This window comes from Pelophylax lessonae (assembly GCF_965119305.1).
Source record: "Pelophylax lessonae genome assembly, chromosome: 4".
Taxonomy (NCBI): Eukaryota; Metazoa; Chordata; class Amphibia; order Anura; family Ranidae; genus Pelophylax; species Pelophylax lessonae.
The window spans coordinates 668050899-668077516 of NC_138771.1; the positions used below are offsets into that span (position 1 = coordinate 668050899).

General features: G+C 49.1%; 1 protein-coding gene across 1 annotated transcript; it reads right to left on the bottom strand.

Moving 5' to 3' along the window:
* Positions 1-22129: 22129 nt before the first annotated feature.
* On the bottom strand, positions 22130-23674 carry LOC309553088 (uncharacterized protein; the record flags this gene model as incomplete). The annotated part of the gene is made up of 1 exon (XM_082253987.1): positions 22130-23674. One exon carries the CDS (start codon positions 23672-23674, stop codon positions 22130-22132), a length of 1545 nt encoding a protein of 514 aa, XP_082110113.1.
* Positions 23675-26618: the final 2944 nt, after the last annotated feature.

The window sequence follows — 26618 nt, forward strand, 5'->3', positions numbered from 1 at the left end:
TGACACCAATGATGGGGCACTATTCCATCCACTGATACCAATAATGGGGCACTATTCCTCCTACTGATACCAATAATGGGACACTATTCCTCCCACTGATACCAATGATGGGGCGCTATATCTCTCACTGATACCAATGATGGGGCACTATTCCTCCCACTGATACCAATAATGGGACACTATTCCTCCCACTGATACCAATGATGGGGCGCTATATCTCTCACTGATACCAATGATGGGGCGCTATTCCTCCCACTGATGCCAATGATGGGACACTATTCCTTCCACTGATACCAAAGATGGGACGCTATTCCATCCACTGATACCAATAATGGGGCACTATTCCTCCCACTGACACCAATGATAGGGCGCTATATCTCTCACTGATACCAATGATGGGGCACTATTCCTTCCACTGATACCAATGATGGGACACTATTCCTCCCACTGATACCAATGATGGGGCACTATTGATCTTTTATTGAAAAGAATCAAGCAACAAATTTTATACAAAAGTAAAAAACAGAACTATAGTACAATATTCCAACAGAAAACAAAGGAATACATATCCATGTGCAGAATATATACAATATATACATAATCCACTTCCAAAATGCATAGAAAACTATTTACATAAAGCAGCAGAGAGGGCCTAAGAGGCACAACCCATCACCTATGTATGCAGCCATTTATCAAAAACTAAGCATTAAGAAAAAATCTAGGGTGATAAGAGACAGAAAGCCACACCCGGGAAAGAGACTCCTGGCAGTCAGGGAGGCTTGAAACCCCTCCACGCCTTCAACCAAGCCCTCTGACCCCACTTATCTCTCTCAAGCGCCCGAATCTTCCCCACCTCATGCAGAATGTCACACACCACCACCTGAACAGGAAGGATTTTACGCCGAAGGGTGACCTGACACCGTGCATTCCAGGTGTAATAACGGACTACTAAGCTAACTAAAAAAAGTGTATACAAACAAAAGCCCCCACCAGTATTGAATGCTCCGTACACCCACTCAGCATAACCCAGCCTGGAGAGGAAAGGAACACCGAGGGCCCGCCCCACCTGTTTGTACACCTCTATGTTAAAAGGGCAACGAAGCAGAAAATGGTCCATAGTCTCCTCCTCACCTGTACATTCCTCCCGAGGACAACCACGATCCATCACATTGCGGAATTTCAAATTGCCCCGAACATAGAGCCTCCCGTGGAAGCACAACCAGGCCAGATCCCTGAATTTAAGGGGGACTCTAGCCAAATTAATCAATCTTAACCCTTCCCTCAAAATTGGGCCTGGGCAATCCCTTAAGGCCAGTGGGTCATGAAAGACTTCGCTCAACACTCGGCTCATAAGGACTTTCCTCGGAGCGGATCTGAGATCTTCAGCCGACAGTCGCCACTGCCGCAGCAACTTCAGACACGGAGCGACATAGGCTGGGAGCTGACCACGATGACCCCTGAGATTCTTCACTTGGCCACCTTCTTCCCAAAGTCGCAGAAAAGTCCTAAACCAAGATCTAAACATGCCTGCCCATCCAGGAGGTTCCACTGCAAGCATACTACCAATATTAAACTTGAGAAATAGCAGTGAAAAGAAAAGAACGGGGTTGACCATACCTAAGCCATCCACCCTCCCTCCTGGATAGATAGGTGACATTCCTCTTGATGGGGTTCAGTCTGTTCCCCCACAGCATCTGGAAGAACACACTATAGATCCTAGCATAGAGAGACACTGGCAAGATGCAGACAGGGCTGACATACAAGAAGATCGGTATCAGGTAAGTCTTAATCAGATCAACCCTTTCCCTCAGAGATAACTTCCATCTCTTCCAGCTGACCACCTTAGTATTGGCAACTTCCAGCCTGCCTTCCCAGTTTATGAGGCCATAATCGCCAGGTCCAAATTCAATGCCTAATATCTTAATTTTTTCCTGGGGCACTGGAAAGGTGTCCGGGAGATCAAACCCCTCACCTTCCTTTCCCATCCAAAAAACTTCACTCTTTTCCTGATTGATTTTGGAGCCTGATGCTTCAGAGTAACGTGATGTCAGAGAGACCACCTCCTCCGCTTCATCTGTCCCAGTGACAATCACTGACACATCATCCGCATAGGCAACAACCCTCAAAGGCGGCTCACCCGGGATTCCCACTGGTACCCCACACAACATGCTGCTCTCTAGCCTCCTGATGAAGGGGTCAATTACAAACACATAGGGGACTCAGGGGACAACCCTGGCGCACCCCAGAGCCAACCTCAAAGGACTGTCCAACCCAACCATTAACAAGAGGGAAGTTTTCTGCCCCCTTATACAAGACTTTTAACCAATCGACAAAACCACCCGGCAGACCGTACTTACTAAAGAGCAACCACAGGTACTCATGGTTGACACGATCGAAAGCTTTTGCCTGATCCAATGCCAGTAGATACTTTCCCCAGCCTGCAGCCCTGCACTGCTCCAAGGCCTCCCGGACAGCTAAAACCGCTGTGAAGGTGCTCCTACCCTGGATCGAACAGTGCTGATGGCGAGAAAGCAAAGACTCTGCTACTGCCGATAGGCGCCAAAAAAGTATCTTCGCCAGCACCTTTCTATCGACATTGAGAAGGCTGATGGGGTGCCAATTCTCAATCATCGAAGGATCTTTACCTTTTGAAAGAAGAATCACAGCTGAGTGTCTCATGGAAGGGGGAAGCACCCCCTCAGCAAGACAACTGTTAAAAACCTCTACCAAATGCGGGGCCAGAATAGACTTAAAGACTTTGTAAAACTCAGCCGTCAGACCATCCGGTCCAGGTGACTTTTTGATGGCAAGCTGTTCAATTGCCCTCGTCACCTCTTCAACTGTGATCCCTTCTGTCAAATTCATCAAAGGGACATCTCCACCATTTAGACCTGGAGTAGAGTCCAAAAAGCTTTCCATCTTGTCTCGGTCAAGCTCTTTCCTCCCAAGAAGTTCAGCATAAAAAGACCTCACGACCTCCAGGATCCCTGACCTGGACTTTGTCAAGGAACCTGTACTATCCTTAAGGCCAACGACCATCTTAACAGCTACACCCTGTTTACAGTTCTGGTAAGGGTCAGGCGAGTGGTATTTCCCATAGTCCCGCTCCAGAACCAAAGAGGTATGCCGGTCATATTGACACTTCCTGAGGAGGATTTTCACTTCAGAGATTGCCCCAGGATCTCCTCCTCTCGAGACAAGAATATCCAGCTTCCTCCGCAAACGTTGGTAGGTCATGTATCTATTAAACTGTTTTTTATTGGCTAGGCCCCTGAAGAATCCAGCAATCCTCTTTTTGGTCAGCTCCCACCACTCAGCCTTGCTGCTACAAAAGTCCAGGATGGTCACCTGTGCCTGAAAGAATTCCTCAAAGGATTGTCTAACATGTTCTTCCTCAAGGAGAGTCGAATTTAATCTCCAGATGCCTTTGCCCCTCTGAGGGAAGTCTGAAGCATTCAAGACCACAGATAGCATACAGTGATCAGAGAACTCCACTGCCTGCACCACTGGGGGTGAGAAAGCAGAGGCCTCCTTCAAAAAAAACCTATCTATCCTACTCTGACTATTACCTCGATGAAAGGTGAACCCTGTGTCATCCGGAAGGTGCCTAATGTGCACATCCACAAGACCAGCATCCCTAACCATACTATTTAAAAAAACGCTATCATATCCCAGCCGGTCATTGAAGTCCTTCCTGTCCTTGGGCCTAGTCACAGTATTAAAGTCACCTCCAAAAACCACTTGCCGGGATGTAAAAAGAAATGGCTTGATCCTTGTAAAAAGGCATTTCCTGTCCCACTTTGTGTGCGGCCCATAAATATTAATAAGGCGCAGGTCCTGCCCTCCCACAAGGACGTCTAAGACCATACATCTCCCAATCTCCACCTCAATAACCCGCCGGACAGTTACCATGCCGGTTTTAAACAACACCGCCACCCCGCCGTAAGGCTCGGCCGCAAGAGACCAGTAAGATGGACCATACCTCCACTCTCTCTTGGCCATATGAATATCTGCCAAGGAGGTGAGCCTAGTCTCCTGCAAAAATAAAATTTCAGCATCTAATTGGCTGAACAAAAAGAAGGCCATAGAACGAGCTCTTACTGACTTAATACTGGTGACATTTATTGTCACCACTTTTAACGGAGGGGGAACCGCCATTTGGGTTATTGAGTGGATTGCTTCTTAGCTCCCCTCTGCTGCTCATCACCAGAAGCCTCTCTCTTTCTTGAAGCCTCCTCCAACTCCATTTCAATTTCTGAATTCTGCTCAGAAGAATCCCCAGATGAGGAGATATCCCAAGCAGAAGCCCTAGAACGGTTGGGGACAGACACTGGGGCATCCTGTCCCTGTTCCGTCCTCACCGCCTGTCTCTTCCGCCTCACAACCTTCCTTCTCTCCTCCAGGTACTGCAGGTCAGATTCAGAGATGCTTTCATCTCTTGTTTTCTTCTTCTTCTTTGAAGTATTCACAGAAGACTTCTTTACAGAGGAAGCCGCAGCAGCACCCTTTTTGGTACCCTCTACCACTCCTGGTGGGTGGGGGGCTTCTTTAAGGTCACACTTAGGAAGGGAAGATTTATCGGGAATAACTGACTTGGGGGGCACAGACTTGGAAGGTTCTGACACAAGAGGAGCAGGTACAGTAGGCTGGGGGGACACAGGGACAGACACAGAAGGAATACTTACAGATACAGGAGGGGTGGGCACAGGGACTGGGGAGGGATCCTGAACAAGACCAGGGGGGTCAGTCACCGCAGAGGAGGGTGGTACACCAGGGGCCTCATCCTCCATCCTGTCCAGCCTTAAGAGGTCATCTATCACCTCTCTATCCATATTATGCCAGGCTTCAGGACATCGGCTGTAGGGGTGGCCAAGGCGCAGGCACAGGTTGCACCTTATCGCCTGGGTGCAGTCCCTGGCCACATGACCCGGTCCCCGACACACTGAACAGATCAGTGCTGAACAAGAGGAGCTAAAATGCCCCTTTTCTCCACAGCGGTGACACAGTTTTGGCTGACCGGGATAAAAAATAGTCATCCTATCCCTCCCTATAAAGGCAGAGGAGGGCAGGTGACGGACAACATTCCCATCCCTAGCCAACCTGACCGTTACCGACCAACCCCCGGTCCAGATGCCACGCTCATCATAAATTTTATCTGGCCTGGTCAAAACATCCCCATAATTTCTCAACCAGACCTCTAAGTCCCGAGCAGGAACACTCTCATTTGTGAGGATAATAGTGATTTTCTTTACTGTTGACCTTTGGGAAACTGCCACTGGCACCAGACCTTCCCATTCGGGTCTTGACCTGCACCGAGCCATATATCGTTCCCAGAACAGGTCAAGACCCTCTGGTCTGGTGAAACTAACCGTGTACTCCCGACTTCCAGCCACATGTATCAGGGCATATAGGTCATTAGCCCCAAAACCCATATCCAAGATCAGGTCCACCACCATACGCCGTGCTACAGGGACTGCACCACCTTCCCATTTAAGGAGGACTACGTTCCGCCTTGGACCCCCAGCAGGAGCCATAGACCCAAGACCAGATCCAATGGTGTTCATAGTGGCAGCCTGCAAGGGAAAACCCCGATTGGAAGCGGAGCTCCTCCTTGATTGTATTCCTGGCTTGATGATATTGCCAGGAGCACAGCTTACCAACTGTGCAAATGTAGGCTTATTAGGGCCAAGACCCCACACTGATGTCACATTATCAGGTACATTACTATTATTATTTTCAGCTTGGCATAAACCAGCAGCATTATCAGTTAAACATACAATGGTGGGTCCCACCACACCTGCAATGTTATTAGGTGTAGTTACTGTTTCTAATGCAGTACCAAGTGCTTCCTGCTGCTGCGCTGTAGAGTCCTGGTTAGTTATTACTGAAACAGTTTTGAGCTCAGCAGAAGCAGGGTTAATCGGCTCTTCTGGGTTTTGTAGTTCCTGAGCAGAAATGTCATTTTTTAAATGTAACATTTTCTCAGCAGGCAAAGCATTGCTGAGCACAGGGGTATCATCCTGGGTGTCACTGGGAAAACCCTCATTATTAGGCAAGGTGCTAAAAGGCACAAAAACAGTTTTGTCTATTACCTGAGACTTGATAGCCTTTATCTTATCAGGTACATGATCCGGCAAGTCCTCCACACCACCAAACACCAGCTTATCTCCCTGTACTGGAGACTCCATTACCTGGATTACCTTTAGCATGCCTCCTGAGCCCTGAGATGGCAATGGGCTGCTTACCTCACCTTGAGGGGGAAGGGGGTCAGAACATGGGGTCTCCTCCTCCACCTCCATCTTTGCAAACCTTCGGTCGTTGCTAAACTTCTCCCTGAAGGGACCATCCCTGCCTTCCATAATGGCCACGATGGTTTCCTGATGTTCCACACGGACCTTAGCTAATTGGACCTCTGAATCCATGGATCCGCGGTTCTTGCTGAACAAGCCTTCACGCTGCTTTCTCAGGCGCTTTAAATCCGCTCTAAGCTTGTAGAGCTTGTCTCTTTCCTTATTGAGGACTTCCACTCGCTCCCGGCCACCACTCGCTCCCGAATAGATCCAGCATCTTCATCCTCACCAGGTGCAGAGAGATCACCAACCACGGCTTGTCCAGGAGCAGGGGTGCCATCCATCCGACCAGGGGATGGCTGAGAGCCTCCAGCAGGAGAGGCCCCGCTGGCCTGCATGGCCTCCCCAGGAAGGAGCCAGCAGGGCTGGGAGGGATTTCACCTCACTCCCCTCTCAAACAGATCACCTGGAGCAGCTCCAGACACACAGCCAGAGAACCTTGCAGCAGCCACACCCGAAGCTGAATGATGGGACACTATTCCTCCCACTGACACCAATGATGGGGCACTATTCCTTCCACTGACACCAATGATGGGGCACTATTCCTCCCACTGATACCAATGATGGGGCACTATTCCTCCCACTGATACCAATGATGGGGCACTATTCCTCCCACTGATACCAATGATGGGACACTATTCCTCCCACTGATACCAATGATGGGACACTATTCCTCCCACTGATACCAATGATGGGGGAATATTCCTCCCACTGATACCAATGATGGGGCACTATTCCCCCGACTGATACCAATGATGGGGCGCTATATCTCTCACTGATACCAATGATGGGGGAATATTCCTCCCACTGATACCAATGATGGGGCACTATTCCTCCCACTGATACCAATGATGGGGCACTATTCCTCCCACTGACACCAACATTGGGGCACTACAAAGTGTATGTGTGTTATGGTCACACAACGCCACATATTGATAGCCATCAACAGGCCCGGACTGGGACAAAAAATAGGCCCGGGCATTTTAGGCTGAGCAGCCCATTTTTTTTTTTAAACAAAATGACCAATGATGAACAACTACCAGTTTCTCTGTTTTTTAGTTATATTTAGCCTGCACACCCATGCAATCCAATTCTGCAAATCGCGCTGCGTTTTGAAAACTGATTGCGGGGTGTCGTTAACCTAACATACACTCCGCAATCTGTTTGCATGGACGGGTTGCTATTTAGATGCAGTCCACATTTAGTGTGAACCCAGGCTAAGAGATAACAGGTAATTTTAGGGTACATTAAAAATATATTACCCAATTTTTGGGTAAAATATAAAAGATGAGTTTGTGTCAAGTAAATAAAATACCCAACATGTCAAACCTTAAGACTATGCATGCCCGAAAATAGCAACACATTTTAGTACCCTGTATTTTCTATAGGCAAAGCTATTAAAGATCATAGAGGTCATCAGTTCAGAGTTACCATGAATAATGATCCTATAATTATTGCTCTCATTCCAGTGTGCAGGGTGATATATTACACGTGTAGTAAAATCAAGGTTTTTGTTTACAGGCGCCCCCAAAATTTGTATGTAGTTTCGTATGGTGGTGGTGGGATAGGGATGACATCAGTAGTAGTGGTGGTGGGATAGGGGTGACATCAGTAGTAGTGGTGGTGGGATAGGGGTGACATCAGTAGTAGTGGTGGTGGGATAGGGGTGACATCAGTAGTAGTGGTGGTGGGATAGGGGTGACATCAGTGGCAGTGGGGATAGGGGTGACATCAGTGGCAGTGGTGGTGGGGATAGGGGTGACATCAGTGGCAGTGGGAATAGGAATGACATCAGTGGCAGTGGGGATTGGGATGACATCAGTGGCAGTGGTGGGGATAGGGATGACATCAGTGGCAGTGGTGGTGGGGATAGCGTTGACATCAGTGGTGGTTGGGATAGAGATAACATCAGTGGCAGTGTTGAGGATAGGGATGACATCAGTGGCAGTGGGAATAGGAATGACATCAGTGGCAGTGGTGGGGATAGGGATGACATCAGTGGCAGTGGTGGGGATAGGGATGACATAAGTGGCAGTGGTGGTGGGGATAACGTTGACATCAGTGGTGGTTGGGATAGAGATAACATCAGTGGCAGTGTTGAGGATAGGGATGACATCAGTGGGAATGAGGATAGGGTTGACATCAGTGGGAGTAGTGTTAAGGATAGGGATAACATGAGTGGCAGTGGGGATAAGGATGACAGTGGCATTGGTGGTGGGGATAAGAATGACAATGTCCACTGCCACTGATGTCATCCTTATCCACACCACCATTGCCACTGATGTCATCCCTATCCCCACCTCCCCACCACCATCGCTACTGATGTTATCCCTATCACCCCCATCACCACTGCCTCATGGGAGGGGTAGAGATCAGACAGAGGGATGGCCGTGGGAGGGATGGGATCAGGCAGAAGGATGGCAGTGGGAGGGATGGGATCAGGCAGAAGGATGGCAGTGGGAGGGATGGGATCAGGCAGAAGGATGGCGGTGGGAGAGATGGGATCAGGCAGAGGGATGGCGGTGGGAGAGATGGGATCAGGCAGAGGGATAGCGGTGGGAGGGATGGGATGGAGCAGAGCAGAGGGATGGCGGTGGGATGGGATGGAGCAGAGCAGAGGGATGGCGGTGGGATGGGATGGAGCAGAGCAGAGGGATGGCGGTGGGAGGGATGGAGCAGAGCAGAGCAGAGGGATGGCGGTGGGAGGGATGGGATGGGGCAGAGCAGAGGGATGACGGTATGAGGGATGGGATGGAGCAGAGCAGAGGGATGGCGGTGGGATGGATGGAGCAGAGCAGAGGGATGGCGGTGGGATGGAGCAGAGCAGAGGGATGGCGGTGGGATGGAGCAGAGGGATGGCGGTGGGATGGAGCAGAGCAGAGGGATGGCGGTGGGATGGAGCAGAGGGATGGCGGTGGGATGGAGCAGAGCAGAGGGATGGCGGTGGGATGGAGCAGAGGGATGGCGGTGGGAGGGAGCAGAGGGATGGCGGTGGGATGGAGCAGAGCAGAGGGATGGCGGTGGGATGGAGCAGAGCAGAGGGATGGCGGTGGGATGGAGTAGAGGGATGGCGGTGGGAGGGAGCAGAGGGATGGCGGTGGGATGGAGCAGAGCAGAGGGATGGCGGTGGGATGGAGCAGAGCAGAGGGATGGCGGTGGGATGGAGCAGAGGGATGGCGGTGGGATGGAGCAGAGCAGAGCAGAGGGATGGCGGTGGGATGGAGCAGAGGGATGGCGGTGGGATAGAGCAGAGCAGAGGGATGGAGCAGAGGGATGGTGGTGGGATGGAGCAGAGGGATGGCGGTGGGAGGGAGCAGAGGGATGGCGGTGGGATGGAGCAGAGCAGAGGGATGGCGGTGGGATGGAGCAGAGCAGAGCAGAGGGATGGCGGTGGGATGGAGCAGAGGGATGGCGGTGGGATGGAGCAGAGCAGAGGGATGGCGGTGGGATGGAGCAGAGGGATGGCGGTGGGAGGGAGCAGAGGGATGGTGGTGGGATAGAGCAGAGCAGAGGGATGGCGGGGGGATGGAGCAGAGGGATGGCGGTGGGAGGGAGCAGAGGGATGGCGGTGGGATGGAGCAGAGCAGAGGGATAGCGGTGGGATGGAGCAGAGCAGAGCAGAGGGATGGCGGTGGGATGGAGCAGAGGGATGGCGGTGGGATGGAGCAGAGCAGAGCAGAGGGATGGCGGTGGGATGGAGCAGAGGGATGGCGGTGGGATAGAGCAGAGCAGAGGGATGGCGGTGGGATGGAGCAGAGGGATGGTGGTGGGATGGAGCAGAGGGATGGCGGTGGGAGGGAGCAGAGGGATGGCGGTGGGATGGAGCAGAGCAGAGGGATGGCGGTGGGATGGAGCAGAGCAGAGCAGAGGGATGGCGGTGGGATGGAGCAGAGGGATGGTGGTGGGATGGAGCAGAGCAGAGGGATGGCGGTGGGATGGAGCAGAGGGATGGCGGTGGGAGGGAGCAGAGGGATGGCGGTGGGATGGAGCAGAGCAGAGGGATGGTGGTGGGATGGAGCAGAGCAGAGGGATGGCGGTGGGATGGAGCAGAGGGATGGCGGTGGGAGGGAGCAGAGGGATGGCGGTGGGATAGAGCAGAGCAGAGGGATGGCGGTGGGATGGAGCAGAGGGATGGCAGTGGGAGGGAGCAGAGGGATGGCGGTGGGATGGAGCAGAGCAGAGGGATGGCGGTGGGATGGAGCAGAGCAGAGCAGAGGGATGGCGGTGGGATGGAGCAGAGGGATGGCGGTGGGATGGAGCAGAGCAGAGGGATGGCGGTGGGATGGAGCAGAGGGATGGCGGTGGGAGGGAGCAGAGGGATGGCGGTGGGATGGAGCAGAGCAGAGGGATGGCGGTGGGATGGAGCAGAGCAGAGCAGAGGGATGGCGGTGGGATGGAGCAGAGCAGAGCAGAGGGATGGCGGTGGGATGGAGCAGAGTAGAGGGATGGCGGTGGGATGGAGCAGAGCAGAGGGATGGCGGTGGGATGGAGCAGAGGGATGGCAGTGGGATGGAGCAGAGCAGAGGGATGGTGGTGGGATGGAGCCGAGGGATGGCGGTGGGATGGAGCAGAGCAGAGGGATGGCGGTGGGATGGAGCAGAGCAGAGGGATGGCGGTGGGATAGAGCAGAGCAGAGGAATGGCGGTGGGATGGAGCAGAGCAGAGCAGAGGGATAGCGGTGGGATAGAGCAGAGCAGAGGAATGGCGGTGGGATGGAGCAGAGGGATGGCGGTGGGATGGAGCAGAGCAGAGGGATGGCGGTGGGATAGAGCAGAGCAGAGCAGAGGAATGGCGGTGGGATGGAGCAGAGGGATGGCGGTGGGATGGAGCAGAGCAGAGGGATGGCGGTGGGATGGAGCAGAGCAGAGCAGAGGGATGGCGGTGGGATGGAGCAGAGGGATGGCGGTGGGATGGAGCAGAGCAGAGGGATGGCAGTGGGATGGAGCAGAGGGATGGCGGTGGGATGGAGCAGAGCAGAGGGATGGCGGTGGGATGGAGCAGAGCAGAGCAGAGGGATGGCGGTGGGATGGAGCAGAGCAGAGCAGAGGAATGGCGGTGGGATGGAGCAGAGGGATGGCGGTGGGATGGAGCAGAGCAGAGGGATGGTGGTGGGATGGAGCCGAGGGATGGCGGTGGGATGGAGCAGAGCAGAGGGATGGCGGTGGGATGGAGCAGAGCAGAGGGATGGCGGTGGGATAGAGCAGAGCAGAGGAATGGCGGTGGGATGGAGCAGAGCAGAGGGATAGCGGTGGGATAGAGCAGAGCAGAGGAATGGCGGTGGGATGGAGCAGAGGGATGGCGGTGGGATGGAGCAGAGCAGAGGGATGGCGGTGGGATAGAGCAGAGCAGAGCAGAGGAATGGCGGTGGGATGGAGCAGAGGGATGGCGGTGGGATGGAGCAGAGCAGAGGGATGGCGGTGGGATGGAGCAGAGCAGAGGGATGGCGGTGGGATGGAGCAGAGGGATGGCGGTGGGATGGAGCAGAGCAGAGGGATGGCAGTGGGATGGAGCAGAGGGATGGCGGTGGGATGGAGCAGAGCAGAGGGATGGCGGTGGGATGGAGCAGAGCAGAGCAGAGGGATGGCGGTGGGATGGAGCAGAGCAGAGCAGAGGAATGGCGGTGGGATGGAGCAGAGGGATGGCGGTGGGATGGAGCAGAGCAGAGGGATGGCGGTGGGATGGAGCAGAGGGATGGCGGTGGGATGGAGCAGAGCAGAGTGTCTTGTGAAGTTGTACCATTTCTTCCTTACCTTGCAGTTTCAGGCCTTGGGTGCCGGTGTCTTCGGTGCGGCTCCCGCTTCCTGAATCAAGCAGAAGGGGTCGCCTCTAGCTCCACCCCCTTCACAGCCAGTCCTCCCCCTCCAGTCTGAGCTGAGCTACGCTTGATGGGTGCGCCTGCGGAGCCAGCCGCAGTGAGTGCAGCCCGGCGGCTGCCAGCCTGTCAGTGCCACTAGTGCCTAGGACTAGGAGTGGGGACAGTGCAGTCAGTGATATACCCGGCCGGCCATAAGAAGATGCGGTAATGCGGCCGGCCGGTAGGCCGGCCAGCTCGGGATGGACTCGGAGGGAGGGACACTGTCTGGGGCTGGGTCCTGGCTGGGACACATAAAATAACATGTGCCCGGAGGTCGGCCCACCGGGCATATGCCCGCTGCGCCCTATGGTCAGTCCGGCCCTGGCCATCAACATGTGTTTCCTTTGCTTTCCATGGAAAATTCATCAAAAAGGGAAAATAGTTAGGGGTGAATAGGCCCAATAGGCTCCTCAGTCCAGGGGAGACTTGTTCCCCAGACAAACAGAGAGACTCACTGTCTCAAGGGTAGCAATAAAAACCTGACAGGGGTTCTAACATATCGCCACCCCATCCAAAAATGACAACAAATATTTTGGGCTTTAGATATGTTTGAGTCTGAAGTCACTCCGGGTTCTGTAAAGGCTTGGATGAGCTTTATACCTTCTCCATTTAGGTGGGTGTAAATAATAATATCATTGGGAGAAAGTCATTAGAAAAGCAGGAAAACTGAATGCATGAGGCTGGAGACGGGGACATCTATCATGGACTCAGGGAAGAACTGGGAACCCACGTCCTTGGGGGGGGCAAACTAAGTGGTCCTTTCCATGGTAAATAAAGACTGAGAGCCTATTCACACCACATGCCCAATGCCGTCCAGAAACACAGACAAGGAACATTGCCTTATGTCCTATTAGACCCCATTTGCCGATTCTGTGGTGATTCTGCCCACGATTCCATATCACGCTAAAAATGGCGGCAAAATGCATGACGCTTGGGTGCCATTCATTCTTAATAGCACCCCAAACATGGTGCAATTTTGCCATGAATGTTTAAAAAAAAAAAACGTGTCTGGCTCGAGGCCAAAATTTGGTCCTAATCTGACAGGCGTTGGGGTTGAAGGTGTACAGCCCAAGCACAGACAGTGTGCATTTGAGGACCGTTCACCTGCACACCTGTCCAATTAGGGACTGGGGCTGTATCGATACAGGCGCTGCATCCCCATAGAATGACAGGAGGCTCCAGCCCAACCCCCTCCTTTACACAGCCAGAGTACCCATGGGAATGAGCCCCTAATTATATTTTTCTAACCTAAAAAAACAGATCTCTCCAGCGGTGTGCTGTCACTACTAAGAGGGACTCCATCTACATGTGGTCTTCTCTCTGGTTTCTTTGGCTCCAGTCGTTTTGCTAAACTGCGATGATGTAACTCACACGCATGCGCACGGTTGTCATGGTCACAGAACGGCTCCCTCAATGGATGGTATGCCATCCAATGAAAGCGCAGTGCACATGTGCCGGTGCTATCACCCACCGGCTGCTACGTTTAGGAGGTATTCACTGTACCCAGGGGAGGACTGGGCCAGGGGGGCAATTGCCCCCCTGGGCTGCTCTAATGCCCCATGCAAAGACTGCACTGCTTCTGCCACAGACATGCTTAAAGTATTCCTGGTGAAGAGAAGTAAAAAGTCCCCGCCACTGACCTACTGAGTGCAGAATGAAGACAAGGACAAAATACATCCCCCCCCCCAGCATGGATGGTGTAAACTGTGTCTGACTAGAGGCCGGTTCCATGCCCCACTGGAGACTCTTCTTCCCTGCCCACCCCCAACTGAGCTGTCCCAGCCCCCCCCCACCCCCCAACCTCCCCCTGCTGGCCAGGTCAGGAACTCGGATTCAGCTGGTAGGTAGAGAGTATCTGAAGCAGGGCTTCAGCTTATAATGGGGCCAGGAGGAGGATTGGGAGAATGGGAGTGTGGGGGGGCAGAGTCGCTGCACCATGGGCCTCTGGTTTGCACTTGCCCCCTGAGCTGAAAGTTGCCAGTCTGCCCCTGACTGTACCTACATGTAAGTCCTATTATAGGCTTACCTGTAGATACAAGATAAAAAATGGAGTTTCCTCCTGCCAGATCAGTTAGTAAATGGGTAAATAGAAGGAGTTGATACATGGATGCAGAGGGAACTGACAGTGTAGGGGAGATGAAGCAAAGTTGCATAGATCAGGAAGCAGTCTGGGGTAGAGGAGTGGGAAGCCCAGCTACATAAAGCACACTAAACTGCACTGGGACAAGATAACAGGCAGCTATGGAACCGGTGTAACAGTAAATTCTTCACCCCGTGGCAATGCAGCTGATCAGCTCTGACTGTGTCAGGAAGACAGAGCAATGGGGGAGAGAGATGAAAAAAAATATACAGGCTGGGATACGGAGTAAAGGAAGAACTGCAGGGAGAGAAACAAAGTTACAGAGATAAACTCAGGAGCAGAGCTAACATTAGAGCCAGGGCTGGGAGGGGGCCCACACAGGGAGGGGGATTAGTGAGGGACAACTGTCTCTTTATAAACAGATAAAAGCTGGCAGCAGGGAGAGGGGGGAGAGCCCAGCTTTCAGCTGCTGGAGGAAGATTTCTGTAAATGTCGTTCATCACGAATCCCCCTCCCTATTTGCCCCCCCCCTGTGTGCTCGGGCCCCCTACAAGAGGACCGGTGGTCTCCCCTTATCAGCGGCGCTAGATGACACATCTTCACATTGTCCTCCTCTGAGCTTTTGGTCATATGACATCTCAAAGTCACAAAGGAAGTTGCTGGAAGACTTGGCTCTGCCAGATGCTGTGATAGCCATCCTGAATGGGGGGTTTATATAACACCCACCAAGTGTTACTCCTGCTCTTACAGATACAGGAATGGTGAAGTATCTCTACTTAGGGCCAGGAGCCCAACATACCTTATTGGTACGGACCAAGTGGGCAAATGCCACTTTTGGGGGTACCAGTGACATTACTACAGTAATCAGTGCTATAAATATGCACTGTTACTGTAAAAATGACACTGGCAGGGAAGGGGTTAATTTTTATTGGTGATCAAGGGGTTAAATGTGTGCCTCATGCTTACTTACGTGTGTGGGGGGAGGGGATTGTGTGACACAGGCACAGATCGCAGGTTCAGCTATGCTGAACCCTGTAATCTGTCCCTGTCTGTCGCAGAGGAGATCCGCCCGCTTTGTTTACACAAGCAGGCGGATCTCCACACTCGATCCCCGACGATCGGGGAAGAGTGGCGCTCCTCCCCTGGCCCGACTCCCGCTGTGACTGAATACAGCAGGAGCGAGCCTCCGGTGGCACGCGCGCGCCGCCGAGAGGGGATAGTATGGTGACGTAGGTCTACGTCGCCAGACAATAACGAGCCACTTTGCCGCAGTACCAGCTCAGTAAGCGGTCTGCAAGTGGTTAAAGTCAAAATCTGTGTTCTGGTATACTCTGCTAGAATTATCAACACAGGTCAACAAGCCAGACTGAGAAGAGGACACATAATGAGGACAGAGGGAGAGATCGGGGTTGGAAAATGGCGCCCCCTGTTGTTTTAGACCAGGGTTCTTCAAACCACAGCCCTCCAGTTGTTCGGGAACTACAATTCCCATCATGCCTAGTCATGTCTGTGAATATCAGAGTTTTACAATGCCTCATGGGACATGTAGTTCTGCAACAGCTGGAGGGCCGGAGTTTGAGGATCCCTGTTATAGACCATGGAGAGCAAAATGAAAATAATGTATCTGGATTGGCCGGGTGTGAAAAGGCCACAGCCAGCAGGAAACCTGAAGATCCCGATATGATCAGCAAAGCATGATCAGATGGTCTCCATGATCTTTCAGACCCAGTCAGAGCTGAGTCTGGATTTTGGAAGGTTAGTCCTCTCATCTACAATAATGACTTCTCCTAAATCTACGTACGTGAGTCATTTTTCATTCAACAGAGGAATGTTAACCCCTTCAATCTGACCACAAGAGGGAGCTCTGAGCTTAGATTTGATGGACACACCAACTGCTAACACTAAAATGTTAAGGATGATAAATAATATATATATTACAAGCATATAGAAAGTATTCACAGTGCTTCATTTTTCCACATTTTGTTATGTTTCAGCCGTATTCCAAAATGGATTGAATTCATTATTTTCCTCAGAATTCTACAAACAATTCCCCATAATGACATTGTGAAAGAAGTTTGAAATCTTTGCAACATAAGTACATAAATATTCACAGCCTTTGCTCAGTTCTTTTTCCCATTCTTCTTTGCAGGACCTCTCAAGCTCCATCAGGTTGGATGGGGAACGTCAGTGCACAGCCATTTTCAGATCTCTCCAGAGATGTTCAATCGGGTTTAAGTCTGGGCTCTGGCTGGGCCACTCAAGGACATTCACAGAGTTGTCCCATAGTCACTCTTTTGTTATCTTGGCTGTGTGCTTAGGGTCGTTGTCCTGTTGGAAGATGAACCTTCGCCCCAGTCTGAGGTCCAGAGTACTCTGGAGCAGGTTTTCATCAAGGATGTCTCTGTACATTGCGGCATTTATCTTTCCCTCCATCCTGACTAGTCTCCCAGTTCCTGCCGCTGAAAAACATCCCCACAGCATGATGCTGCCACCACCATGCTTCACAGTAGGGATGGTATTGGCCAGGTGATGAGCGGTGCCTGGTTTCCTCCAGACATGACGCTTCCCATTCAGGCCAAAGAGTTCTATCTTTGTTTCATCAGAGCAGAGAATTTTGTTTCTCATGGTCTGAGAGTCCTTCAGGTGCCTTTTGTCAAACTCCAGGCGGGCTGTCATGTGCCTTTGTTTTTGAGGAGTGGCTTCTGTCTGGCCACACCCATACAGGCATAATTGGTGGAGTGCTGCAGAGATGGTTGTTCTTCTGGAAGGTTCTCCTCTCTCCACAGAGAAACACTGGAGCTCGGTCAGAGTGACCATCGGGTTCTTGGTCACCTCCCTGACTAAGGCCCTTCTCCCCCGATCGCTCAGTTTGGCCGGGCAGCCCGCTCTAGGAAGAGTCCACACGGTTCCAAACCTCTTCCATTTACAGATGATGGAGGCCATTGTGCTCATTGGGACCTTTAATGTTGCAGAAATGTTTCTGTACCCTTCCCCCGATCTCTGCCTCCATGCAGTCCTGTGTCCGAGGTCTACAGACAATTCCTTGGACTTCATGGCTTGGTTTGTGCTCTGACATGCACTGTTAACTGTGGGACCTTATATAGACAGGTGTGTGCCTTTCCAAATCATGTCCAATCAACTGAATTTACCACAGGTGGACTCCAATCAAGTTGTAGAAACATCTCAAGGATGATCAGTGGAAAAAAGGATGCACCTGAGCTCAATTTGGAGTGTCATGGCAAAGGCGGTGATAATTATGTACATGGGATTTTTATTTTTTGTTTTTTTTATTTTTAATAAATTTGCAAAGATTTCAAACAAACTTCTTTCACGTTGTCATTATGGGGGGTTGTTTGTAGAATTTTTAAGGAAGAGAATTAATTTCATCCATCTTGGAATCAGGCTGTAACATAACAAAATTTGGAAAAAGTGAAGCACTGTGAATACTTTCCGAATGCACTGTGTTCTTTGGTGCTGTACCATTTGGAAGTCCAAAAAAATTATACCAGCTAAAGAGGGCTCTGCCCACAAGAGCTTACATTTTAATGCCCCACTCATGTAGAATAAAGTATACACACACATACTGTATACAGCTTTTGAGGGGTCATGTGATGTCCCTGGGTCCTTTCCCTCATCTTCTTATTTCCATATTCCTGTTATGATGGCAGCGACATTCACCTCTGAGCATTGTTCTCTACACCCAGGCTGGTATTATTATGGACAAACATGGGGCAGGTTCCTGACACCATGGGCTCACAAGAAGGTAGAGAGTAGGGATTCTGCAGGGGAAAATGCTGGAGAATATTCCAGGGGACAAAAATGCAGACAAACAGTGCAGCGCTAGAAATACTCCTAAAAAGTCCAATAATCAGGTAGAAAGGTCTAGGAGTGACAGTCCGTGATTGTGCAATAAATCCTGATGACACAAAGATCCAAAGGAGCCAGGTGCAGATAGAAGTGACACACAACCCTCCACCTTCCAGAGTGGCCTCTCACCTCAGATCTCTATATACAAGCAATGGAACACATCTCACGGGCAAACAGCAGCACCTCCAGCCTCAATGGAAAATTACACTTCTGGGTAAATTTTCCTCCAATGGCATGGATAGCATAGGGAAAAAAAACGCCCAAATAGTGTAATCCTGATAACATTTATTTAGTACAAACAATAGGATAAAAATGGCCTCTTACATTGATATGAGAACTTCACAGCATAATCACAGCACGAACGATCCGGCGGGAACAGCGAGACCTGCTCGGTCCTTGCCGGTCTCTTCGGTATCAGCGGGTGACGTCAGACGCTTCCTCCTCCCTCCAGAAATCTTCTGGGTTCCGGCGTCAGGGTTGCCATGGGAACCTCTACCGTGGTTTAGCCAATCAACGGTTAGGGAGGACTACTTACGAGGTGACGTTCAGCCAATCTCCATCACTGCTGACGAAGCCTCCACCCACGGAGGAGATACGCGTGCGGAGGGAGGAGGAAGCGTCTGACGTCACCCGCTGATACCGAAGAGATTGGCAAGGACCGAGCAGTTCTCGCTGTTCCCGCCGGATCGTCCGTGCTGTGATCGTGCTGTGAAGTTCCCATATCAATGTAAGAGGCCATTTTTATCCAATTGCTTGTACTAAATAAATGTTATCAGGATTACACTATTTGGGCGTTTTTTTTTCCCTATGCTATCCATGCCATTGGAGGAAAATTTACCCAGAAGTGTCATTTTCCATTGAGGCTGGAGGTGCTGCTGTTTGCCCGTGAGATGTGTTCCATTGCCTGTATATAGAGATCTGAGGTGAGAGGCCACTCTGGAAGGTGGAGGGTTGTGTGCCACTTCTATCTGCACCTGGCTCCTTTGGATCTTTGTGTCATCAGGATTTATTGCACAATCACGGACTGTCACTCCTAGACCTTTCTACCTGATTATTGGACTTTTTAGGAGTATTTCTAGCGCTGCACTGTTTGTCTGCATTTTTGTCCCTTTGAGGTTGTGTTACTTTTGGTGTCCAGCTGCTTTTAATTGTTTTAGGATTGAGCGCTGATATTTTTTCATTTTTTGCATTTTTAATATTCCAGGGGAAGCTGATTATTTCATTCAGCAAGGTTTGTAAGATTCATTTATTCATTGAAAATGGACAGGGCTCAGGGAAAGATCTTGTTATAAAACCTAATCCACCTTCACTGAATGAAGTAGACAAAGCGTACAAAAACAGCTAGCTCATCACAGGAGACTCCTCTCCTCTTCTGTCCTCCTCCTCTCCTCTGGACTGCTGTTTTGTAGGTGGTCCCAGTAGCGCCCTCTTCTATACATTGAGTAAGAGAAATCTGCCCAGCTCAGACCAGCAACCTCTGTTGGAGCCTCCAATTGACTTGGAGAAGGTGCTTGCAGAAATCCAGATGGAATGTTTATTTTGGGCTGGAGTCCCATTTAGATTGGTCTGGGTAGGTGGCAGCACCAAATCTCGCTGCCACAAAGAAGGATTGGGGTGATAATGCTATCGAAGAGTCTAAGCCAGACTCTTACTGGTGGTTTTAGGTAGTACAGTTTGTAATGGAACCGGACACTCCTGTACCGGGTACCTCCGTTGACAGATGCTCCTAGTGCTTCCCGAGGGCTCCAAGCACTCCACCAGACACCGTAACCACTTCAGACCCCACGAACCGCCGCAGCTTGGTTAGGGTCTTGCCGTCTCCTACCCACCCTGGACCTACAACAAGGCTCCAGGTTCTCATGGGTGAACCTCTCTTTCCCCAGAGAGTGCAGCAGAACAAGCTCTTACAAGAGCTCAGTGATTATCCAAGGGAGTATGAAGAGCATAGCAATCCCTTGCAGCATATTCCCCCAATAAGAGACAGGACTCTAGATTGAGAGTGAAGTAACTCTAGAACAACTTTATTGAACAAGAAACAGACTTATATACAGTTTTCACCCCCCAAGGTTACCGCCTAGGTGGACCTTGTTGAAGACTGGACGTCATATTTATAATCCAATAGGAACAGAGTTTTACACTCTCATACAGTGTACACAAAAATATTCAATGTGGGACAATCCCCCCTCCCCCTTAGCATCCAATCCACATACCTATATACATCCCATAATAAGTTTCTCTTAAGGTAGACAGACAGAACAATGTGAGGTCATTAACATTTAACAATGAGACAGACAGGTAAACTTTAACACAATACACATTCCCTTCCAATACACAAACAATAGGGAAGTCTGCGAATGACAGTCTTTGTGTCTCTCTCACAGCCAGGCATGGAATATACTGTGTAAGGTGGTATTAAATCTTCATATTTCTATATGAAGATTTTGCTGACAAATATTGAAGCAATTCAAACCATTACTTATCTGTCTTTCACTCATAGTGACGGTGCGTACCGTCACACAGTTGTCTACTGATGGCATATCAGGCTCTGCATGCCTTGTCATTTTGGGCCTCTATGGCTGGGTTGAAACTTCCTGATTTGGTAATTTCTAGGCCAAGGTATGTGTAGCTGTTAGTTTTATGAAGAGTGCAGTTGTTTAACCACTTGCCGACTGCCTAACGCTGATCTACGTCGGCAGTCAGCCCCTCACAGGCAAAGTGACGTAGGGCTACGTCACTAGCTTGTGAGGGTCTAGGGAGCGAGCGCGCGCCCCCGGAGGCGCGCTCCCGCTCCCGCGTGGTCACGGACCCCCCCGCTCGTGTGACCAGCGGACCCGATGTCCGCCGGTCACTCGGCGATCGGCGGGGGAGAGGGAGAATGTCAGGCAGCTTGTGTAAACAAGCCACCTGTCATTCTCCTCGCTGTAAAGAGACTGATCACTCGGATCTAGTATGTAGATCCGTTGATCAGTGTCCTTACAGCTCAAGCCACAGCCAATCACAGTAGAAAGCACTCCCCTAGGGACACACACAGCCCCTCCCTCCCAAATAAAGTTAACCCCTTCACAACCAGTGTATTTTTACAGTAACAGTGCATATGTATAGCACTGATTACTGTAGAAATGTCACTGGTAACCCCAAAAGTGTCACAAATGTCAGTCAAGGGTCCGATCTGTCCGCCCCAATGTCGCAGTACCGCAAAAAAAATCGCAGATCGCCGCCATTACGCGTTAAAAAAAAAAACAACAAAATGTGACAAAAAATGACAAAAATCTTTCCCTTTGTTAGTAAACGCGATAACTTTTGCGCAAACCAATCAAAATACGCTTTTTGCGATTTTTTTTTTACCAAACATAGGTAGCATAAAACATATTGGCCGAAAATTTTAAAAAATTTTGATTTTTACTTTTTTTTGGGGGGGAATTTCATATAAAAAAATGTGAAAAATATTGTTGTTAGTGTCTGGAACCCCTGGTCCCGCTGTTCTTATGCTCGCTTTGTGTCTGGCAGGCCTGGGAGAGTGATTTCAGGAAGTAACACAGACGGACACAGATGTATGGTGAAACCAACTCTCAGTTTATTATAGGCTCGTTGTGGTTTATATAGTAAAAGAGTAAGGGCATATAGCATAAGTATAGGATACTTGTTATGTTCTTATTGGTTAAACAGTTTAAGGAAACCAAGCGTCATTTCGGGAAAAAAGCGAGTACACTTAATACCATATAGGGCATATAGCTTATTGCTAGAAACGCCTGACATGATTTCATCAAAAACCACAAACAGAAACTTGCCATAACTGTAACACGTACACATTTGCAAAGCTTGTATAACTAAGATATATAGAAAATGGAGTGGGAACATACAAAATGGAGGGCAAATAAAATTGATACCTCCCCATCTCCCACAATCCCCTCTTAAAATCAATAACCCTCCCAATTGATTTTTTCAGACTAACTGTCCCTAACTGTCCCGCCCCTCTTTCTATATAGTGAGATTACTCTTTCCCTTTTGTTTGTGACTCTTGACATACTTAATATATTCATTGGGGCTATTTGTTGGGGGTTTCTTGCAGCCTGTAGACTGGTGGGCTAGCATTGAAACGTTCTTCACCTTCGGCCTGGAGGCCCTAGCAATAATACACATTACCAGCTTGAAGCATGCGAATAGAAAAAGCAAAAAGAGCAGGACTATAATAACGGTCATAGCAATATTTTTCAACCAGGAAAATATTCCTCCGACTCCAAACTCTACATTACTAAAGGGACTCCAGGTCTTAGCAATGTTCCTGGCTTCTAATTGTAACTTATCTACTTCTTTCCTGTGCTGTGCAATAATATCATAATAATCAGGGATTTCGACAGAAGTGTTGTGTATCCATGTGCAACATTCATAACCCTCCGTAACTTCACATAACCCAGTAAGAGCAGCACTCATACTTTCTATGGCTAGGTCATGGAGCTCAAGTTGTTTCTTAATTGCCCTCACTTCTATATTTAATTTGGTAATGTCTCCTGAGTTCTTATCTAGGATGTCATCGAGAATTTTAGAGTAATTATTCAACCTTTTCATCATGTCTATTCCCCATCCGGTCCATGAGGGGAACCAGGCCCATACCATATCCTTTTCAAGGAATAATTCCCTTTTATTGCGGTGTTTGAGGGGGTACCTAGGATACATACTAGCTTCGAGGAGATGTCCTCCTTTGTTGTCTCCCACTACACCCATGATGGGAACTAGGGATGCGAGGTAACACCACCCTTGGGGTGCAATAGGGATCCAAGGGTGACAAATCTTTCCACAACAAATATAAGTACTGTTTCCCAAGGCTAGGGGACGTTTGTGAAATATTGCCATTATTTGGTCAGAATAACTAGACCAAGCTAAATTTGACAACAACCGTCCTACTGGGGAAGAGGAAGTGGAACTGGAGTTAAGAAAGTTCATCAGAGTGGCGTTTAGGGCTGGTTCTGAGGTGTGCCAGAAGGAGCTGTCCATCGAGGTCATTGAGAAATTAATCTTAGTTTGCTGGCACACTTCAGCTCCCTTGGTGGAGTTTCCCAACCTAAAACACCAGTCTGGGGAATGACTTCTACCAATAATTTGGAAAGTGAGGGTATCATTTGAGAGTGTTCTCGTGACATTGGTGAGGACAACAGGAGGTGTACCATTTAGAAAAGGGGTGAAGTTTAAAGGTATTGCTAATAGGGGAATTCTAGCTGTGCTAGGATGGAGTTTACTACATATCCAACATTTTTCATATCCGGACTTCTGGGCATAGGCATACTTAAATTGCAACAATGATATTTTATCTGTAAGACTTTTTGAGCTTTCATCTCTCTTTTGTCTGTTATGTGCATTACTCTGTGTTGGGGTGTTGGAAGCTCCGCAAATGGCCTGTAGCCCTACTAGGTCTTCTGGATGATAAATACAGTTAGTGGTAACCCATACTACAGAGAAGACTGAAAATGATACGAGTCCTATAAGTAGCCAAAGTTTTCCAGAATCTGGTGCTATCAGGAATGTCATTCTTCTACAGGGTCAGGGCCGCCTGCCTCTGAATCCCCCTTTTCTTGACTATCCTGTTCAAGGTCAGGGCCGTCCGCCCCCGTTAGTACCTCTCTTGCTTCTGGTTCTGGACTTGCTTCAGGGGGTGGAGCCTCCTTCACCATTTTTACTCGAGTAGCGTGGATCCAGGTGGGGCTGTCTTCAGTCAGGACTGCTGTTCTGGTTACTGCAACAACGGTAGTGGGAGGGCCATAGGCGAAATCCTGTGGTTTCTTTCCTTTGGTCAGCAGCTTCATCACCACTACGTCTCCTTCTCTGAAGGGATGGGTATTTTCCTGTAAAAAGAAAAGAAAGGTGCGAGCAACTTTTCGTTCCGTTCCACTTGATTCTAAGTTTCAATTACTCTTTTATTTGTGCTTTTCATCCTTTCCACTATTCCTGAGCTCTATTTTCAGGATTTTGACTAGTTTCTGGCATCTTCTCTTTTAGTGGGGAACATTTCCGGCCATCGAGAAAACATGTCAGTGATGACACATGCTGGTTGTGTTCCCCCTCTTGGGAGAGGGATGTGTATAAAATCAATCTGCAGATGCGTGAATTGTGTTGTGGGATAGGGCAAGTGTTCATGTGCGGATTACTCCTAATGCAGGTAAGGCATTTTTTTTTTTTTTTTTTTACATTATTTTCAACTAATCGAGCTGTGCCCGTGATGTAAAAATCTTTCTGAATCTGTTTTAAAGTGGCCTTCCATCCTATGTGTCCTATTCCATGGTAGTGGGCAATGCAAATAGGAGCACTATTACGGGGTATACACGGTTTCCCCTCTTTGCAAATTAATCCTGTTATAGGATTCTTTTGCAAGACAGGATAACCCCAGTCCTCCAATTCCTCAGCAGTGGCTGAGGCTTGTAGATCTGTGATCAACTGGGCATCATCGGGGAGGATGTGGGTTAGGACAGGCATTCGTTTTAGGGCTCCTAAAGGTAACTGTTGTGCAGCTGCCTTTGCTATTTTGTCTGCTAGTGCGTTGCCCTTGGAGATGTCATCAGTACCTCTGGTATGTGCCCTACAGTGAATGATAGCTAACTCTGAGGGTAACAACATAGCCTGAAGAAGGTTGGTGATGAGCTCTTTCATCATGTCTGCACGGGGTTAAGTGACACTTTCAATAGTTTCCAGGCAGTCATGTGGTTCTTGGCCCATATCATCTGCTGAATCCATCTACTATTGACTAAAAGGAACTCTTATTTCTTCCCTGCTTTGGGCCTATATGTAAAAACCTATTTGTAGATGTGTGAATGGGGTTGATGGGTATTGGAGATGCTCATGTTTGGCCTTATATGTTTGGATTGTTTGTACCTAATACAGGTGATGCATCTAGCAACATATGCTTTCATGAATTTAGATGGGCTTGCAAATAAAATAAAAAACTGCCAGTAATACTGTATATGTTCTTTCCCACCCCCTGTGTCCTATTCCATAATACTAGGCAATAAATAGTGGGGCACTAGCTGCGGGGATACATACAAGAGCTCCCCTCTTTTAGAAAAAAGGCCATTTTCAACTTTTTCTAAATCATCACCCAATTCCTTAAAACTTGTTCTGTAGCATGCGTTTATGGCTTCTAACAATATGTGATATTTTGGCCTGGAGCAAGAAATGAACTACAAAAACATCTCTTGCTCCTTCTATGGCTGCCTATAAATCATGTTGTGGTGTAACACAACCTTTAATACCAGTAGCCCATTTAAAGCTGGGGCCTACCTAGGGCAAATGATGTGGCCATCCCTATTACCATCTCACAAGATGCTATGTGCTATGTTCAGAGTCACTTCAGGCATGCCTTTAGGCCTGGACTGCAACCATCTTTGGATAAAAACTTATAGGGCAAAGTTTACCACCATACTCCTGGGCAAGTACACCTGTCATGGTCTTACAATTGTCCCTTGCATAAACACAAAACATTTTTCCATGATTTGGGAGGCCCAGTGCAGGCGCTACAACCATAGCAGTTTTCAGATATATAAACGCATTCAACATTACTTGTGACATTTCTGGACCTGTGGTTTGTCTCAAAATGTTATTATAGATAGGAGTAGTCCGGATCCATAACAATCAATGATCCTGTGGGCGGGCAAGACCCACTGTGGGCTGGCAAGACCCACTAGAGCAGCAGCTCTTATGTGACTGACTCTACTATCACTCTCTGTGAGAACAAAACCAAGGTGAACAACACTTTCCTGACACCGCTGTCATAATTCCTGTGACACTTTGTGTCCACATACATGTACATTTCAATAAACTCACTCGCTCTGACTGGCCTCCACAGAGTGACTACATATGTCATATACATATTGTAGCGGGACTGAACCATGAGCAGGTGTCCATCCCCTCTTGCATGGTCTGGAGAACTATAGAGCGGACAATTGAATTGTCTGCTTGGCCCTAAGGCATTTCTACACCAGGTAAGTTACCTTGACTGAAAAATAAGAAACAAAGATGGCTGTGTCTCCTCGTCCAATAGGACGCTTAAAAAAAACACACTACTTAAACCAATCACTGTAAAGTGGGTAACATCGGATGGTATGGCTGTCAGTAGAGATGGCATATCAGATACCACTTGCATGCTATGATCAGATAAAGAACTAAAAACTTTTTGGCTTAGTGCCAATTTTCAAAAAAAACTTTATTATTTTTTTTTTTTTTTTTTTAGAAACTTCTGCTAGCTGCAATTGCAGAAGTGACCATTACTTCCTCTCACACGGAAGGAAATTTACTAGTTTTAAATGAATCTGACACACAAACATTTTCTGCTTGTTTGAGATAATATAATGGCTGCAAAGAAAACGACATCTGCCTTGGAAAACGAAACCGTGGGGTGCAGGTGTGGTCAGGGGCATTTGTAAGGTAATATTGGTTTTAGTAGCCCAATCAGAAACGTGCTGTTTTATAATTAACATGTACT